This window comes from Rhineura floridana, chromosome 11 (genome assembly GCF_030035675.1).
Source record: "Rhineura floridana isolate rRhiFlo1 chromosome 11, rRhiFlo1.hap2, whole genome shotgun sequence".
Lineage (NCBI taxonomy): Eukaryota > Metazoa > Chordata > Lepidosauria > Squamata > Rhineuridae > Rhineura > Rhineura floridana.
In genome coordinates, this window is record NC_084490.1 from 20,382,331 (window position 1) to 20,401,547 (window position 19,217).

At 46.2% G+C, this 19,217-nt stretch overlaps 2 protein-coding genes across 8 annotated transcripts; one reads left to right on the plus strand and one right to left on the minus strand.

Annotated features, from left to right (window-relative positions):
* Nucleotides 1-1,722: 1,722 nt before the first annotated feature.
* On the plus strand, nucleotides 1,723-12,131 carry LOC133366794 (suppressor of cytokine signaling 3-like). 6 transcript variants are annotated; one of them, XM_061590286.1, is made up of 4 exons: nucleotides 1,971-3,248; nucleotides 8,170-8,282; nucleotides 8,977-9,092; nucleotides 9,811-12,131. In XM_061590286.1, exon 4 carries the CDS (start codon nucleotides 9,862-9,864, stop codon nucleotides 10,474-10,476), a length of 615 nt encoding a protein of 204 aa, XP_061446270.1. In that variant the 5' UTR covers nucleotides 1,971-3,248; nucleotides 8,170-8,282; nucleotides 8,977-9,092; nucleotides 9,811-9,861; the 3' UTR covers nucleotides 10,477-12,131. The 6 variants fall into 6 exon arrangements, with proteins under 6 accessions (XP_061446271.1, XP_061446273.1, XP_061446270.1 ...); XM_061590287.1 differs by lacking the exons at nucleotides 1,971-3,248; nucleotides 8,977-9,092 and adding an exon at nucleotides 1,723-1,774 and having other exon boundaries at nucleotides 8,175-8,282; XM_061590284.1 differs by lacking the exon at nucleotides 8,977-9,092.
* A 1,434-nt stretch (nucleotides 12,132-13,565) lies between these two features.
* On the minus strand, nucleotides 13,566-18,765 carry RPS9 (ribosomal protein S9). Of its 2 annotated transcripts, none has more exons than XM_061590066.1 (5): nucleotides 18,662-18,765; nucleotides 16,971-17,094; nucleotides 16,750-16,872; nucleotides 15,689-15,875; nucleotides 13,566-13,830 (listed from the first exon to the last, which is right to left on the minus strand). In XM_061590066.1, the coding sequence occupies exons 2-5, from the start codon at nucleotides 17,065-17,067 to the stop codon at nucleotides 13,653-13,655; spliced, it is 585 nt and encodes a 194-aa protein (XP_061446050.1). In that variant the 5' UTR covers nucleotides 17,068-17,094; nucleotides 18,662-18,765; the 3' UTR covers nucleotides 13,566-13,652. The 2 variants fall into 2 exon arrangements, with proteins under 2 accessions (XP_061446050.1, XP_061446051.1); XM_061590067.1 differs by lacking the exon at nucleotides 13,566-13,830 and adding an exon at nucleotides 15,396-15,541.
* Between the last annotated feature and the right edge of the window lie 452 nt (nucleotides 18,766-19,217).

Sequence of the window (19,217 nt, forward strand, 5' to 3'; positions counted from 1 at the left end):
GTTTTTAATGTTTTTAGTTACTGTAAACCGCCCAGAGAGCTTCGGCTATGGGGCGGTATATAAATACAATAAATAAATAAAATAAAAACTAACGTAAGCCTTTATGGCTGTTTACTGATGCTACAGATGCACCTAAAGAACACAGGATGCTGCCTTAAAGGAAGTGAGATTATTGGTCCATCTGGCTCAGTGCTGTTTACACTGACTGGCATCAGCTCTTCATCATTTCAGGCAGGTGTCTTTCCCAGTCTTACCTAGCAATGCCAGGGATTGAACCTGGGACATTCTGCCTGCAAAGCAGACACTCAGCCCCTGAGCTATGGCTCCTCCTTATATTAGGCTCAAGAACAGTGACTAACCCAAGGCCAATCAATCAATAAGTTTTAGCACTGAGCACCAATTCCAGCCCAGGTATCCCTAGTCAAAGTCCATCACCAAACGTGTAAGGCCTGCAGTACGGTAAACATATATTCAAAACCCACAGGAGGGCCATCGTTTTATTTAGGAGCAAACAAAATGTCACAAGATAGCGAGCAAGCTTTTGAGTTCTTCAGACCTGTTTCGTCAGGCTAGATGTTAGGCAAATAAGCGAGCAGGGGGAATCCACCAATCTAGTTCAAGGCACAATATCTGCAGTTTATCGCAATGGCGTATGTGTAAACATATATGGAGGTTTATGGACAAAACAGGGTCAACCCTATAGTTAGGCAGGTGAGATGGCCTACATCAGTTGAGAGATTTTGGAGCACCATTAAACGGCAGTACATAGTCAGCTATTTCACTTATTCTATTTTTACCAGCTTTGGGGGGGGGCACCATTTCTGCCTCAAGCACCAGTGTTTTGTGGTATGCCCTCCCCACATTCTATTCATTCTGCATATGCACTCAAAACACACCTACATAATACGCACACATTTTCAACCCACACACACCGGCTGCCGTCTTTACCCAACCTAATTCTCAGAGGCTCATAGCAGGTCACCATATCTTAAAACCACAAAAGTAAGCCCTTGCCACATGTGAGCGAGCTGTTTTATGACATTCTTATCCCACTGTCTTCCAGGGAACTCAGGGCAAGATACAAGATCCCCGACTGCTTTAGCTTCACACCAGTCCTGTGAGGTAGGTGGGTTAGGCTGAGAAATAGCACCTGGACCAATGTTACTTAGCAGTCTTTGTAGCTGAGCTTGGATTGGAACTCAGGTCTTCATTCAACTCTCTTAGAACGCAGGAAGTGGCTTTATACTAAATCAGACCGTTGGTCCATCTAGCTCAGTATTACCAACACTGACTGGCAGCAGCTCTCCAGGCGGTCTCTCCCAGCCCTACCTGGAGATGCCGGGGATTGAACCGGGGCCCTTCTGCATGCAAAGCCGATGCTCTGCCCTGAGCTACGGCCCTTCCCCATGGACTGACCTACAGCCCCCGTCTTTATGGTCCTGACCAACAGGCGCCAGCATGATCGACTTGCTGCTACGCCACACTGCAAAGCAGTAATCATAGTAGCAGTAATAATGCATTTATAATAAATAAAATAATATATTGCTTATTATATTTATGAGACGCCTCATAAAATAAATTGTCTAAGCATCAAACAAATAAAAAGAGAATAAGAACTATAAACCCACAATAAGGGCAAGAATAAACATTCAAATGTAAAACCAGCTCAATGAAGGTCTAGATTAAGCAATAAAATACTGTCGATAGCAAGCTCAAGCATTCAGAGGGCTTCGCGTGGCTTATGCAGCTGCAATCCCCTTAACAACCCCGTAAGGTAAGTGAGGGTTATTATCTCGCCTCTGCATGACCTCACTAGGTGAGTCCTCCCTCAGCCTCCATTTTGCAGGGCGGGCGGGGAAAACTGAAGGCGCCAGAGAGCGCGGTTTACGAAAGGCGACGTAGCGCGTTCCCGGCAGAGGCAAGATTCGAACTGGGGACTTTCTGACCCGCGCAGTCTAGTCGCTTAGCCGCTGTGCTAAACCAGCCCTCGTGTACTGCCCCTATCCGTGCTCCCTGCGCACGCACACAGCAACCCCCGATACCCACACCGACGAATACACACACACGCGCACACACGAGAAACTCCTTTCTACACAAGCACAGCTTGCCCTCATCATCCCTTGCATCCTTCCCATGCGCAGAAGGCAACCTCGTCCACAGAGCGAAGGCCGGGGTGGGTCCGCGGGGGGAGTTAGCAACGGGCCACTTCGGAAAAGGCTTTTCCCGCGTGGTCTCTTGGGACGCCCGGCTACGACAGGGTTAAGCGTGTTTCGGGTGGTTTTTCGGCTAGCGCGATTTCCCTCCAAACCCCTGGATCACCTTACCCAACCTCTCTTCCCTCTTCCACTGCAGGGATAGGCGGGGACCAGCGCGCTTTCCCCTCCTCTTTCCCAACAGTCCCCTCCACACTTCCAGTAATCACCCAGAAACAAAAGGGGGGGCAGAAGGGGGAGGGAGCCTGTTGGGGTTTACCAGCCACTTCCTGCCAATCAGAAGCCTGCCAGCCAACCCCCCCTCGGCGGCCAATGAAAGTTGTGACCATTCATAAAAATAAATACGCTGCCACGCTCCACCCCAGCCACACACAGGCACAAGGGACCCAACCTCTCCCCAGCGTGTCAGTTTCCCCGTGAAATATACAAGCTTCCAGCTCAAATATTATTGCAAACCTCGCTCTCTTTTCCTTCTCTCCCCGCCCCCTCCCGCCGTTCTCCGTCCTGAGCTCCCATCACAATGCAGCCAGCAACACACTGAAATTATATTCTAGTTAATTGGTTTTGTGTGTGCGTCTCTCTCTTTCCGCCTCCCCCCTTCCATACTCTGCTAACGGGAAAAGCGCTTCGAGAAACGCGCGCACACATTCACACGCGCTTCCAGGAAACCAGAGACAGAGAGGCTGCGATTCTTTGCGAAAGGAAATAGATTTGCTTGGCTTCTCCACACTCCTCCCTCCGCCCCAAGCAACTTCTATCTCTTACTGCTCCTCTTGAGTCCTAATCCGGGAAGTATCTGAGAGAAAACCTTAATTTGCACAGGCTGAGAACGAAGCTCTATCCGGTACCCTCCGGGCGCTCCGTACATTCCCCCCCCCCACAAGTATGGGAAAGAGAGGCGATCGGACTGGGCTCTATTTCGGCAGCAGATCCCGTGAAGTAGAGTTCATTTTCTCATTTTGATCACCCCCCGCCTCTTTTTCACTCTTCCACTCTTGGAGAAATACAGGCGCCTCTGCTTCCACGCTACCAAAGGTAAGTGAGTTTTAACAACAACAGTCGCAGCAGCAGCACAATCACTTTTCTATTGTTGACGCCAGAACGGTGAATCGGGGAGATATTTCAAAGGTGGGAAGAAGACGAAGCACAGACCAGCCCGTCACGCTTAAACAAGAGGCAGTGCCTGGAGAACTTTGCCTGCTGTAGAACAGGGAGACTGTTGTGGTGGGTTAACGTCGGGTGCTAGTTAGCTTAGTTTAGAATAAATAACTTTCTCCAAGTTTTAATGTTATAAAATCGCCCTTTATTTGTTATTATTCTGGTTTTTTTTTATTTATTTAGAGAAGATAAAAAGGAATCGAATTATAAACAGGCGGCATGATGAGAGGATGAACCAATTTTGAAAACAGACAGAATTTGTACACATTGGAAATCTGACAATTGTTGTTGAAATCTTGGATTTCAAAAGCATTTTCATGTTGCTTTTGAGAGCTGGGTTCTGAGGGATATTTAAGTCCTATCAATGTGGAGTTGTGTGTGTGTGTTTTGACACAACAATGTGCACAACCAACTTGCCACATTCATTACTTTTAACAGGTCCACCCCACACTCTTAAATCCAAGGGTATGCACAGCTGGGAGTACTGGGAGGAAAGTTAAAAGAGAGCTTTGAATTCATCTAACCCAGTAGAAAATATTTTCAGGATTTCGAATGAGAACCATAGCAAAACTTTGCTTGGGAGACCCGATTTATATTTCCACATATTCCCCTTGTGAACATGAATGGCATTTCTTTGCTCTTTGGCAGAATTCTATCGATGATGGTATGATCAACATCATTGTTGCCTTTCCATAAACCATACTGAAGGCAATCAAAAAAATCAAAGAGACAATAAAATGGTATTATAAAGAGCAGGAAAAGGAGGGTCTCTTGGGTGAAAGCCTGAAACTCAATGCAAGAGCATCCGCATGGCACACCAAATGTCCCAGCTACAGTCTCTAAGTAGGACAGGCATTGTTGCCTTGGAGAGCCATTGCTAGTCAGTAATACTGAGTTAGATGGACTGATGGTCTGAGTCTGTATAAGGTACTTTCGTGTGTTTTCCTGCAGTCCAACCCATGCTAAGCATATTTAAGCCTTATTTAAAACTTAAGCAACTCTCTCATGTTGAAATGGATGGGCTTAACAGTGGTTAACTGTAGGTGGATCATGACCTCCTTGCTTTTATTTTCTTTTTTAAGTCTCAGCTCCCAACACAACTGCAAAAAGTTTTGCTAAATGGGGGTGGGGGTGGGAATTGTCCAGCTGATTCAAGGAGGGCAATGAGATGTGGCTGGCTTGGCAGGCCAGGCTGCATAAGGTGTTCTGTCTTTGCGATGCACCTGCTGAGGAGACTTTTTTAAAAGTTCTGAACAGCCCTACAAAGGAAAGGGGAGGGTGCCTTGGAGCAAAGGTGCCTTGGAACATCACAGGTGCCAGGAATGTCCACAGTCAGACAGATTTGCCTCTTGTTGATGCTTAACCATCCAAGACTTGATAGTCTCATGCAGAGATTCAAGGGAGGGGAATTCTGCAGCTTCTCTGCGTTGGGAGTGAATTGTACAATTGCACCCAGTGCAGGACGGTGGCAGAAAATGTGGCAGAATCCATGGCAGAATCCATGGCAGGAGGCAGACCAGAGCACTGACTCATGCAGAGATGTGACAGGCATCCTCATTTAACAACATCTCTGTATGACTGAAAGGTGCTATCACATCCGATACATATACCAAGCAGCATTGCCCTCCTCCAGCAGAGATAGGAAGGCTATAGCAGTGACTCAGTCAAAGAGGCAGCTTTATTGAGTGAGTACTTCATACTCACGAATACTATCAATCATTTTTCCCTCAAAGAACACAGGAAGCTGTCATATACCAGGCAAGGCTGCTGATTCATCCAGACTGTAGATCTGTCTACTTTCTAAGATTTTCCCCATCACTTGCTAGATGATGTTTTATGGAGATGCCAAGGACTGAACCTGGGACCATCTGCATACAAAGCTTGCGCCCTACTTGCTGAACCATTGCACCTTCCCTAGTTTTCTTACAGCAGACTAGCAGTTTTCACATAGAGTTGCACTTAGGAAATTTTAGACTCTGGACATTAATGAACATACAGCCTGCTCACACCTCTTTACAGTGGAGACTGGTGGCTCTGATGTCAGTGGGCAGTGAATCCGCTCTGGATTTTAGTTCAAACTTTCCAGGAGCTGTCCAAGGCACCTTGAAAGTTCAGACTAAAACCTGTAATGGATTCACTGCCCCACTGACATGGGAGCCACCAGTCTCCACTGCCTCTTTAGATGGGGATGTGTTTTGCTTCCCTTATTTGAACATCTGGGGATCCTTTCTCTTTGCTCACTCTGCTGAGTGAAACTCTGGACCTCTGGCTCAGAGTTTTGCCATGATGGTGGCACTGTTTCCTTGTGGCACCCAGGTTGGTAGGGGCATTGCTAGCTACTTACAAGATTCAAGGTCTGGACACAAAGTCACATATTTGCATAAAATTGGCATATATACATATATGCCAATTTAGAATTTAAATTTCACAAATTTCTCATCCAAACCACCCCATATGAAATTGATAGAGGGTTGGATACAAATTAACTGAAAGCCACCTCAAATTATTTCCTCTACAATTCATCTATCACCACTGATTTCTCACAGCTCAGTCTGCAAATCACTTTGTTTTGCCCAAATCACCTGTAGAGAAAATAATCTTAAATTAATTTTATTTCCCAAGATCAATATCCTAACCAGTAACCCAGATATCTCTCCCTTCACCCTTCAATTTCCCCTTGTGCCCAGAAACAATAAGGCACTTAGAAAAATAGAAACTCTCCTACAGGTTTGGGAATTACCAAAGGATTATTTCTTTGTGTGTGTGTTGTGTGTGTGTTACTTTTGCATCACAACCTCTTTCGAATATGTCGGCATGTGCAGGGCTGCTTTGTAGAATGATCTCTGCCAGAGGAATGATACACACACAAAGCACCACTCCAGAACTCACTTAGATTTTCCGGGAGAGATCTGGGGGACAGGATATTAGAATCCTGCCAGATCCAAGATCATGTATTTGAACAATGCAACTCTGCTTCATATACTGCAAAATCTCCATCCTCCCTCTCAGCCTGGGATGGGAACCTCAGGCCTCGGGGCCAGGTATAGCCCTCCAGGCCTCTCTCTGGCCCTTGGAACTCCCCCTAGGCCATGCACCCTCCTGCTTCACACCCTCCTGGAGTGTGTTTTCCCCTGGCTGGGATATGTCCTTGAATTCTGATCATGCTTCTTGTTTGCCTGGATGGAAGGCAGAGAGGGCTGCATCTGAAGAAACTACCCTAACTGTATAAAGGCAAAATTCACATTTGTTGCTCCACCCACTTTTGCCTCTGGCCCTGCCTACCACTGGCATGTGGTCCCCAGAAGGGAATGCGGCCCTCAGTCTGAAAAAGGCTCCCCATCCCTGCTCTCAGGATTATTCACAGAAGTCTCCTTTTTAAAATCCATATATTGCTTCATTTCTCGGCAATAATTTTCTTCCATGAGAATTGTTCCAAAAACACTTTTCTTGCAGGAATGTTTGTAAACTCCAAACTGTAAACTGGCATAGGCCAGCCTCCCACATCCCCTCACAGCAAAAGCTTAACCACACCCATCCCAAGTGGTCTCCTCCCCCTAACACTTCTTTGGCTCTGGAGTGGGATGAGAGGAACTTCCAAGATGGGGTCAGCAACAGGCGCATGCATTGGTGCCGGGGCTTTCTAGAATAGAACTGTAGCCTGGGGTATTCTTGGGACTGTACCACTTTAGTATGCAGGCAGGCAGGAACTGTATGGTTGAATGTTTTCCCCACACCAAAAAGACCCTGCCCATGGAATGCTAGCATGTTAGATGAAGGCTGATTGATTTCTGTATGCTGGGAGGTTTGAGTGATGGGGAACTATCAAATATATAACCTCCAGTCTGAAGTCCTGAGAAAGCTTTACCACCTGCACCTATAGATTCACTCTAAAACTGGGGTTGAGGCCTTTGTTGTTGCTGCTGCTGCTTTGTTTCCTGACAAGCAGATATTAATCAGGTGACAGTTTCCCATCACTGTCAGGGAAAAGCATCACCTGTTGAATTTCTGCCCCAACACTGATGGTAATATATGACTGCCAGAGGGGAACAACAAGATGGTAACCCCAGTCTAAGCCTTGCTGGAGTATTATTTGAGTCCTCCTTATATCAGGTGGTCCAGAATGAGAGGGGACCAGCTTGGGAAAGTCATTGCCTGAATGTGTGTTATTTGCAAGTCTAGCGGGGAAAGTCTGGACAGTTCCAGGACAGAATTATTTTGGCATGCACAGTGAATGTAGCAGTGACTCCTTTGGTCTTGCTTCCCCTTTCCTGGCTGTAGAAAGTGACAGGATCTGTTCCCTTTTAATGAGAGACTACCAGGGAGTTCACAGAGTCTTTGCAGTATCTGTTTACTTACAAATAGACAAGAACATTCGGGAGCAAGCCGACTTCTCAGGCAACCCCACTGCTGTTTTTGCATTGACTCCCAGGGTGCAAGAGCACAAACCCCTCAGCCCACCCCCAAGGCAGCAATCTGTGCAATTCCTGGTACGGCTCCCTGTCTCCACCCCAAACTCTCGACTGCCATCAGGTGCCAAATATGAAATAGCTTGCTGACTAAGTGGGGCTTTGAACCCAGCTCTTTGCATGCATTTAAGCAGGACTGGTCCTAGGATGAAGAGCACCCTGAGGGTGAGGAATGTCTTCAGGACCTCACTCTGTGGTTTTGTAGTGTTGCCATGTTATGTAGCTGGTGCAGCGTTGCAAAACCTGATAGCATAACATGCCCTTACTGTTCCCAGGCCTTCCAATATATGTTCATGGTAAGAGACTAGAACTAACTCTCAATTTTGACCCAGTACAGTCAACAAACCCTGAACTCAGCTGGATACACTCTGCCATTCAGCTTGGCGCCCAAGGAAAGCATACAGCTCACCTACCCCCCTGTTTGAGTTGCAGCCGTTCGTTCCAGGTAATCACATAACTAGATCTACTGAGATTAAGCATTCCTCCATGTTACGTTTATAGGGGAAAAATCCACTCTGACCAGTTTATTGACAAGAAAAGCTTCAAAACTTGGCAGCAGAATAAGGTGTGTGTGGGTGAAGGTGCTGAGGTGGTAGAATGGACAGAACCACTTTACGCTACAGACAGAGGTGGCCCCAAGAGCATCTTCTCAACACCTCACCTCTGTAGCCTATTTTGGGTATCCTACCCTGGACCATGATACAGTAGGGAATCTGTCATCTTCTATCAGTTTCACATGCCTCATCTCTTTCTTTTTAAAAAAAGTTGTGTACTTTTTTGGAGGGGGTAATTGAACTTACAAAAATAGAGGACAGAAATTTGCATCTTGAGAACAGCACCTTTCTTTCAAGTTTCTAGTCCTGCAGATATAAGCCTGAAAATGCAATTAGCATCACAGTCTCAACAGTTAGAAGGACAGCACATGCTTTGAGCAAGAAAGCCTGAATCAGAGCTAGTGATATCCAATGTTAGTCATAGTGTAGACCCATTGAAATAGTTAATTGGTGTCAGTGGGTCTGCGACTGACATCAGATATTATGTAGCATCTTATCTGGTGCCTGCTTTGAACTCTGGTCACCCAATTCTGCTTTTGTTCTCTGCTGGGTATCACTTTCATGGACAATTCCCTAAACTATCAGTGGCAAAGTCTGTGCAGCAGGCGAGCTTGCTCAATCACAGCCAGCCAAACATTGGACATCACAGCTCAGGCTTCCTGCATGAAGGTGAAAGCTACAAAGCCAAGTTCTTTGACAAGGTCAGTACACTGGAATGTCAACACAACATGCAGAAAGCCACTTTTTTGCTGCCCCCATGCCACCAAGACACCACCAATTTTGGTGGCAGTGGCAAAATAAAAAAATAAAATAGAGACGGCATTAGGGTGGGCAGGGAGGTTAAACTTATCTGTCCAGTCCAGTGGCCTGATGGAGATGGAAGCCATCTCCTTCCCAGTCATCCACCTGATCATTTGATGAGCTGAGAGGGAGCACTTCTCAGCTGAATTGCATGGGGGGTATCTACAAGAGTGTTAGGTGGCCATATTCATTTTGGCTGCACCCACAGCTGGTACGCAGCCGATGGAGGATTGGCCAAGGGACAACGTGGACCTCAGATTAAAAAAAAGGTTAGCCACCCCTCCTTTAGATCAAATGTCTCTGCTGCTTTTCAAATAAACTTTGCTAGACCTGTCGCTTGGTACTGTCGATCTAACACCTTGCAAGTGTAGTGCGAAGGAGATGCTTATCTCACACTTGGCTAACACAGCAAGATTAATATGAAGCATTTTTAGTGGAATCATTTTCATTCACATACCAATTGAAACTTGTCCGTCTCCTAGTTTCTTGGTTCAGCTTTTATGTTTGGGCTCAAAGTAAGGAAAACAGAGTCAAAGGGAGCTGGCTGAACCATTCTCACTTGGAGTTCAAAAGGCAGCAGGTACCTGTTGTGTGAACTGTCTTGTCCTTTGTTTTCAGATGCCGCTTTGGTAACTGATTAAGCATCTCTTCCAGCCAACTGGAGGCGCAATGGTCCCCCTGTGCTGGTGCTGCCCGCCAGCACCTGCACCAGCTGCGGTGGCCATGACCAGCACAGCCACACCTTCCTACCACTTCAAGAGCTTCTGTGGCGAGTTTGAGCAGGTGGAAAGCGCCCTGGAACGCCTCGAGGCCAGCGGGTTCTACTGGGGGAGCCTGTCAGGCACCGAAGCCAAGCAGCTTTTAACCTCCCAGCCACCTGGCGTCTTCCTAGTGCGAGACTCCTCTGACCATCACCACCTCTTCACCCTGAGCATCCGCACCAACACGGGCATTACCAACCTGCGGATCCAGCAGCAGGGCTCAGCTTTCCACCTGGAGGCCTTGCCAGGAGCCGGCCATGCCCCAGCCTTCCACTGCGTGGTCCAGTTGGTAGAGCATTATCTCTGCCTGGGGACCGTAGAAAGGGGGCCTTGCTATCTGGAGAGGGAGGGGCAGCCTCCAGTGCCTTTGGCCCTCCTCCACCCCCTCTGCTGCAAGGTGCCCACTTTGCAAGAGCTGTGTCGTCGGGCTGTGCGTGCCAGCATGCGGGGCAGAGGTGACACTAGGGCTCAGTTGCAGGCGTTGCCGGTCCCACAGGGACTCTTGAACTCACTGTGCAGCTGAAAGAGGAAATACAGCACAAGCTTTTAATGAGCAGAGGTTGTTTCCTTCCCAACATGCCTTGTACAGCACATGGACAGGACTGTTTGCACACAGTGTATTCCTGGGAGTGCCTGTTTATTATCTTTGTGGAATAAACCTACTGGTACGTAAGGGCCAGCCATTGAACCAATTGCCCTCAATTCATTTTGATGTGTCTCAAGCCTCCAAATGTCACCAGAAGCAGAGGAAAAGGCAACCTATTCCAGGACCTGGGGTTGGTGTCATCTTCTGTGACACGAAAGGCCCATAACTCCTTTTCCCTACATTCTCCTTAAGCCAACCAGTCCCAACATCTCAAAAGCATCTTTGGGAAAAAGGTATGAAGAACGCTTAATTCCTGGGATCAGCTGCCTCTAAGCAAGTTCACAAGTTTTCATCGCGCAGTGACTAAGGTCACCTATTGCTCTGCACCACAGATAGAGCTGCACTGTCACCTCATAGTATTGTTCACATGTTCAGCTGAAAGGCATTGAGAGATGCATATGCATGTATGCAACAGTGCTCAGTGCCAAGTGAGGGGGTCCCTGCTACTAGCTAGAGATATAGCTGCAAACACAAGTGTCTTGTGGCAATTTATGTATTTTAAGCAGGTGTGGGTACCTTTTGGCCCTCCACACTCCCATCATCCCTGACCATTGGCCATGCTTGCTGGGGCTGCTGGGAGCTGCACTTCAGTGAACTTCTGGAGGACTAAAGGTTCCCCACACTTGCATTAAAGTGCCACAAGGCAAGGTTCTAAAACATGACTAGTGCTCAGGACTCTAGCTTAGTTAGAAATCTATGGATACCCAGTGACAAGGGAAACGGCATTCTTTGTAGTTTCTTCATACAGATCAGGGCCATACTCTACTGCAAAGGCACGATTCTCAGCACTAACGGCAAAGTCTGTGCACACAGCTGTCCTTCCCCTTTCTCCCACTTGCATTTCATGTTTGACCACCTCAAGATCTCATTTTCTGCACACACACACATACACACAAACTTCGTCAGAGCCCTGAAGGCAGGTCATTACTGTAACTTGACAGCCCTCAAGAATGTTGACTCAGGAAACCAGTTATGAAAAAAAACACAAGACATTCCAGGCAAAAGAAAAGTACAAACTCAGCTACTTTATGCTGCATCCTGTGACTTGAGTTTGTGCATGTTTTTATAAACCGCCAGATATGTTCAAAGGCCATGACTTAGGGGAGCTTGGAAGAGCAGAGGGGGCTAGAGGTCTACCATCAGAATATTTAAAGTGGGGGCTTTTTGTGGAGGTACAAACCAGAGAGCCAGTGTGGTGTAGTGGTTAAGGTGTTGGACTATGACCTGGGAGACCAGGGTTTGAATCCCCACAGCCATGAAGCTCACTGGGTGACCTTGGGCCAGTCACTACCTCTCAGCCTCAGAGGGAGGCAATGGTAAACCTCATCTGAATACCCCTTACCATGAAAACCCTATTCATAGGGTCACCACAAGTCGGAATTGACTTGAAGGCAGTCCACAAACAATTCCTAGAGAAAGCTTTTTCCTGGACCAAGTTAAGAGTCCCCGCCCCCCCCCCCCCCGATCACTTGAAAATTGCTGATGGTCTTGGCAGGCCACTTAATGATATTGCTGCCTGTTGCAGCAACTGTAATGCACTGGGTAGATTCTGTATGATTACTAATTGTATTTTATGGCTCTTTATTTCTCATAAAATTCAAATTGTAATACAGTAACATACAATGTAAGAAACCAATAAAATACAATTAAGATCAATATGAATATTTAATGTGATGGATGTGCCATCTCTTATCTTCAAAACAAATTCAAACTGCAGACCACCTGAACGGAGCTTGAGGACCTACTGGTGGTCCACAGCCCAGTTTGGAAACTCCTGCCCTATACCCATGGTGAAACCTGGGCATATGCTCAACACCTGCCTTTACATTAAAGCACTGCACAAACCAACCCCCTGCATTAAAAATCTGCTTGCTAGATGTGCATGAAAACCAAACTCATTTTTTAAACTTGCGCTACTAGTCTAAAACCCTCCAACAATTAATGCAAAGTTTTTAGCCCTTGCAGTTTGCCCCCCCCTTCAAGTAACTTGAGCCACCCTTCCTGATATAAACCAACTGCAATCCCCAACTGACTGATTTCAATCTTACTCTTGGGTTGTAGAGTCCACATTTCTTGTTGGCAAGCCAGATCTCTTACTGGAAACCATCAGCGTTGCTGCCAATTTGTCTCCAAGGCCAGGTGACCCAGAGCTTCAATCTGCTCTGATAAAACTGGAAGGCTAATTTTAACTCCTGCTTGCTTGTATGCCTCCTTGAAAGTAATGAAACACACTTGGGAGGTGCATACAAAGTTGGCACCCAGAGAGCTCTATACCACTCCTGGACCCCAAATCTCTCACTTTTCCATCTGCCATATTTTCCTGTAGATGCTTCTGGGAAAGATCCCAACTTGTTTCTTCCTGCCAATTTGTTTAATCATCGCTCACCTTTATGCTATTTTCAGCAGCAATCTTTTTCATCTACTGGAAAAAAGGTTTGCATACAGTCATACGTATAGTTCCGTTAATTCCAGTAATAATTCCCCCTGGGATTGTACAAAAAAACAAGGAGGGGAAGTAGTATTTTGAGTCCAGGGAACAAATGACCCAGGAGGCCTCTGGGAATGGCCTCTCCTCTGTATTCAGTTTCGACTTGGCAAGGCAGAGACAAGGGGGAGGTAGGTGGAAGGGAAGAAAACAATTACTCCTTGTTTTTGGACCCTTCTGTCTGAGCTAGTTAACCATTTCATAGAAAAATTGTATGCATGTGTATAATATTAGCCTCAAATGGGCTGTTCCCTTCTCAGCCAACTAACCATACCCCACCACAACTACCCCCCCACCCCTGCAATTCTTAACCTCCGCCTCTTCCTGTATTCCCCATGGAAACTTTCAATGCAGGAACAGATGCCCTGTTTGTAAAGTGCTGAGCATAATGCTCAACCAATTCATATAGTTTCTCATCTAAACAGAGAATCCTATGAAACAGAAGTCTTACACATGAGCTACACCAAAAAGGGCTACAATATTTTATCCACAAATATTTTTTTATTGTGTTACAGTAAGGCAGGCTTGATTCCCCACCAGCATGTGTGGAGGGGGGGCACCCCATAGCTTAATCTTCCTCCTCATCATCACCACCGCCAGCACCACCCTGGCCCTTCTTGGCATTCTTCCTCTTGACACGACCTGGACGACCACCACCATACGGTGAGCGGAGGGAGAAGTCAATATGCTTTTGGGAGTCCAGACGAACGATGAAGGAAGGGATGTTCACTACTTGCTTCCTTACACTGAAGAAGGAAAAAGGAAACGGTTACAGAAATTGCACCTGATCTCACTAGCATTTTTCTGAAGACCTATTTCTCTTACAAAACCAGACAACTATTATGACAGAGGGGATCCAGGTGACACCCTCATCCATCAACCCCCAATCCTAACTCAGGGATTTAAAAATGTACAACATTAACATTTGGGACATGAACATTAACATTATACTCCTATTCTCAAGGCCAGGGTTAACAAGGAAAAGTTGCTGTCTTGCCCCTAGGAGTATACCCTTACTGAATTAGCACTGTGATGCAATCCTAAACATGATTATTTTTATTTTATTTTATTATTAAATTTGTTAGTCGCCCATCTGGCTGGTTGTCCAGCCACTCTGGGCGACGTACAAGATAAAACATAAACAGTTAAAAATTTAAAAAACAGTAAAAACTAATCCGACCCAAAAGCCTGCCTAAAAAACCAGGTCTTCAGGGTCCGGCGGAAGCTCATTATAGACGGGGCATGGCGTAGATCATTTGGGAGAGAATTCCATAGGGTGGAGGCTATTACTGAAAAGGCCCTCTCTCGAGTCCTCACCAGTCTAGCTGTTTTGACTGGTGGGATCCAGAGAAGGTCTTCCGAGGCTGATCTTGTTGAGCGGCATCCCTGTCGATGCTGGAGGCGCTCCTTCAGATAAGCTGGGCCACAACCGTATAGGGTTTTAAAGGTTAAGACCAACACCTTGAATTGAGCTCGGTACACAACCGGTAACCAATGTAACTCCTTCAGCACAGGAGTGATGTGATCTCTACGGCGGCTGCCTGCAATCAGATGCACCGCTGCATTCTGTACCAGCTGTAACTTCCGAACAGTTTTCAAGGGTAACCCCACATAGAGCGCATTACAGTAGTCTAGGCGAGTGGTGATCAGGGCATGCACCACCGGTGGGAGCAGATGATTGGGAAGGTAGGGGCGTAGCCTCCGTATCAGATGAAGTTGATACAGAGCTGCCCGGCTCACAGCCGACACTTGAGCCTCCATGGACAGCTGGGAGTCAAGAATGACCCCCAGGCTACGGACCTGGTCTTTCAGGGGCAGTCGTACCCTGTTAAGCACCAGGCCTATATCTCCCAGCCTTCCCTTGTCTCCCACCAACAGCACTTTGGTTTTGTCAGGATTCAGCTTCAGCTTATTCCTTCCCATCCAGCCACTCACCGACTCGACACTTGGACATGGTTTTCACAAGTCTCACCACTCAAGTGGGTTTTCTTACATATTGTCAAATGTGTTCAAGGTAACAACCTAAAGCAGCTCAGTCCTCATGATCTTACTCACAAAACTGATTACAGAACAAAGTTTCAGAACCAAGCAACAGGAAACACTTGGGAGAAACTGATTAAGGATTGAAATTTGTTGCCCTCAGTGTACAATCCCATTATGACTGCCGATGATATTGAAAACCAGCTGAAACAGCAAGCAATTTGCTAATAAGAGTGATCACATTATTTTTTGCTGAGAAGAAGGCTTGCTAGTTGTTACCTCTACTGCCCACATGTCAAAACCTTCACAAGGTGTACGGCTGAGCCGCAGTGAACCTTGCTGAAATCGTTGGGGCTTTTGGCATACAGCCTCACTGGGAGGGTTGCAAGGCTTTTAGGTTATCCAGGGTTCCAATCCAAGGGGTTGGTGGGGTAAAAAGGCATGCCTGGGGCATTTCCACACACATCCCTGCGCAGGCTACACACAAGAGACATCAGAAGCATTACTTAGATCCTGTCTTTACAACCCACAGTCACTGCTTTCAGCTTCATTTTGCTTAGGTGAAATATAATTTCTAAGCATAGTTCAGACTTCCCCCTCAAGCTCTGACCCACAGCAACATACCGGATGTGTCTTTGACGGATGAGTACTCGGGCATGGTGGATGGACTTGGCCAGGCCCAGCTTGAAGACCTGAGTTTGGAGACGCCTTTCCAGGAAATCCTCAATTTTCAGACCAAGGATGTAATCCAGCTTCATCTTGCCCTCATCCAACACCCCAATTCTGACTAGACGGCGCAGCAATGCATTACCTGAGAGAAGATAAAAATGTAAATGTACTGCTTTCAAGTCAATTCAAACTTATGGCAACCCTATGAATAGGGTTTTCATGAGGCTGAAAGGCAGTGACTGGCCCAAGGTCACCCAGTGCGCTTCATGGCTGTGTGGGGATTCAAACCCTGGTCTCTCAGGTTAACCACTACACCACACTGGCATATAAACAAGCTGAAGAGCTCTATCTACACCCGATTAGAAAGAAGGGATATAAGAATGACAAATTTGGCTATACCTAACTAAAGTTTTGCCTATCAAAAGTTAAGTTGCAAAAAGCAGGCCACAATGAAATGCTCATGGGATGCAAAGAGAGATTATATGGGGGGAGGGGAGAAGAAATGCAGAAAAAAGGAGAAAATGGCACCAAGTTTAGGCATATTATTACATGCTACTAATCAGCACTATTAGAGATTGACCTTGAGACCAGGGTTGCAATCCCATCTCAGCCACAGATGCTGGGCAGTCTTTGAGAAGTCAGTCACTCTCAGCCTTAGTCTGCCATCTGAAATATGGGATTGGCAATTTGCAAGTGTTAGCGTGGAACATGAGATTCTCAATGACGAAGTTTTTAAAAAAAAATCTGGATGGAATTAGAGCAGGAAAAAAGATCAACCCAATATTGGTAAGTGGTATTAATCCAAGAGATCTGATATTTACTTTCAAGACAAGCAACAAGCAAATCCGAAAGGTGTCAAATTTGAATTAACTACAGCCAGATCCAAGAAACCAGCGGGATTCATAAAAGAAGTGAGCTCATTCTAGAACCCTTGATCTGTTAGCAATTGGTACAGCAAGCAGCAACAGAAGAACCATTACAGATGCTCAGCACTGGTTTATCCAGGTCTACCATACCCTCAAAGAGACGCCTCTGATCCTTCTCATCAAGGGTGAGCAGCTCTCGAGCAGCTTTGCGGATCTTGGCCAAAGTGAACTTCACTCGCCACACTTCACGCTTGTTACGCAGCCCATATTCACCTAGAAGTGGGATATAAGAGTTCAAATATATCACACGCTGGCCTCTGGAGTGTAACTGTTTAATGAACAAATTCTTCTCCTAACCAACATAAACTTACCAATAAGTTTCAGCTCTTGGTCAAGGCGTGACTTCTCAAAGGGCCGCCTTGGGGTGACGTATGTCTTCCTACATACCCAACTCCTGGCAACTGGCATTTTGGCCTAAAGGGACAGAGTCCAGGCCTGTGGAGAAACAAGAGAGGTGAGACAATTTATAGAGGTATCAAGCTCATCAGCTCTTTGTGGAGTTGTATTGGGCAACTGATGAAAAGGTATTTGAGAGAAGGGATAATCTACTGAAGCTTACCCACTGAAAAGGGGGAGAATAGGGTCTTGAAGCAAGATATCACCACTTTGGGCCACTTGCTACATTTAAGGCAAGGTAGTAACATTGCAGCCAGACTCAACGCAGATCCCAAACTACAGCAGGCAACCAAGTTACACTTTTTGGGAATTTTAGTACATTAACTTGAAATGTTCTTTTAAAAGGCTAAAAAATTATTTTAGGAGCCAAGCCACTATGGACAGAAGCTAGCCTTCTTCAAAATCCAAGCAGAGCAAAACCTGTAAAATACATGGAACAATTTCTACTAACTGTGCTAAGAAAATCCAGAGCCTCTCACTACTTACATAGGCATGGTTAAGCCCAAATGTGCCAAGCTGAGAAGAGAAGATGAGAATTTGGGAAATGCTCCAAGACAGTTAAGCAGTTGTAATGGCCCACCAGGAAAATTAACTTGAACACCCATTCCACAGAAAAAGCAAAATGAGAACAGAAGGAAAATGAAGCTATCTGCAAAGCAGCTGGAGAGAATACCTTACCTAATCGAGAGGATGATAATTCTCACACCCACCAACACTTAAAAGATGAAAGTAGACACATTCTCCCTTCTCATACTAAAGATGATTTTGCAAGCCCCTCAATCCCATTAGATTGCTGAAGGGTCTTTACTGTCTGTTGCATTTCTTTTACCTGTGCTGAACCCATTTTAAGGCAGATGCCTCGTTTGATTAATGATATAGAAAAACAATTACCCAACATTATATTATTTAAAGTTCAAAATGCCTATCAGCAGCTGCAGCATATATGCACTACACGCTTTTACAAAGAAACGCACAGGACACAAGAAGCATTCGCACCCTCTCACTTTGATTCTCTGAAGAGAACCCAACACTCGGCTAACTCACAGTGACAAGTTCTAAGAAGGAATCTTCCAAAATATAATATAAAACGGGACAGGTATAAAATAAAGAACAAGGGATTCCCACTACCAAATAGGAATAGTTAGCATTTATCTATTTTTTTAGCAACACACTGAGTGGCATAGAGATAGGTAGGTATGTTTTTTATCCGCTGTAGGGGCGAAGTTAATTTTCAAGAAGTCATGTAAAGATGGCTGTTCGAGGGTGGATACAAGGCGTGTTTAATTCCCACCATCCATTAAATACATGAACGGCCAAACGACGCCTGCTGAAGCCCCAGGAAGAGACCAGTCAGACGAAAACCACGCGCTGGCCGGTGTGAACTGCGCACGCAGGTTTGCTAGATTTCTACAACCCGCGCATGTGCAGAACGAAGGAGGGAGAGACAATAGGGGCTCCAATTCCCGATTATTTCAACCGCAGCTGCAGTCGCGACGCCGTTTCTAACAGCTAATTACCGCGAACAATTTCTTTAACATTCATTTAAATCTCCCCTCTCAGCCACCGAGGCCCAACCTTGCACTCTCGTGAAAGGACACCGCCTTACCTCCCAGTAACGTTGACGGTACCTACTAAAAAGAAGGGAGCGGCCTATGGAGGGAGCTTATAAACAGCAGTGATCGGCTCCACCCACCGTCCCCATTAGCCAATAACACAGCGACACTTTTACTGTCTGGCCTATTGGTGACGGCCCGTTTCACGGAGTCATAGCCAATTCGCGCTGGCTCCTAAGAACGATTGAGAGGAAGAGGCTAGAGCGGGTGAGGCGGGAAAGCATATTACGTTAATCGTGAAGGAGAGTTCTTAAGCGGCCGCGTCTATGTGGAAAGCGGAGTCGCCATTACTTTGTGGGGGTGGAACCTAACAGGGTTCTTTAGTGTGGGGAAACAAAGTTCTCCCTCGTTGTCAGCTACCATCCCTGCCTGCGGTTTGGAGCTGGCTGAAGCGGATAAACGGACGGCCCTCTGCTATGTGGGATCAACGGTCTCCACTGTCCCTTGAAACAGTCCCCCTCACCATCCAAAACCGTAGAGATGGCAAAGAGCCAGCAAGACTTTCCTGCTCATTCTTCACCATAGAGATACAAAAAAGTATAAAGTCGA

Bases quoted from the DNA above. Each gene is read 5' to 3' on its own strand.
- LOC133366794 (XM_061590287.1), top strand. From the start codon at position 9,862: ATGGTCCCCCTGTGCTGGTGCTGCCCGCCAGCACCTGCACCAGCTGCG.
- RPS9 (XM_061590066.1), bottom strand. From the start codon at position 17,067: ATGCCAGTTGCCAGGAGTTGGGTATGTAGGAAGACATACGTCACCCCA. The intron at 16,873-16,970 runs GTAAGTTTATGT...TCCCACTTCTAG, and splicing joins CCAAGAGCTGAAACTTATTG to GTGAATATGGGCTGCGTAAC. The intron at 15,876-16,749 runs GTATGGTAGACC...ATCTTCTCTCAG, and splicing joins TCAGAGGCGTCTCTTTGAGG to GTAATGCATTGCTGCGCCGT.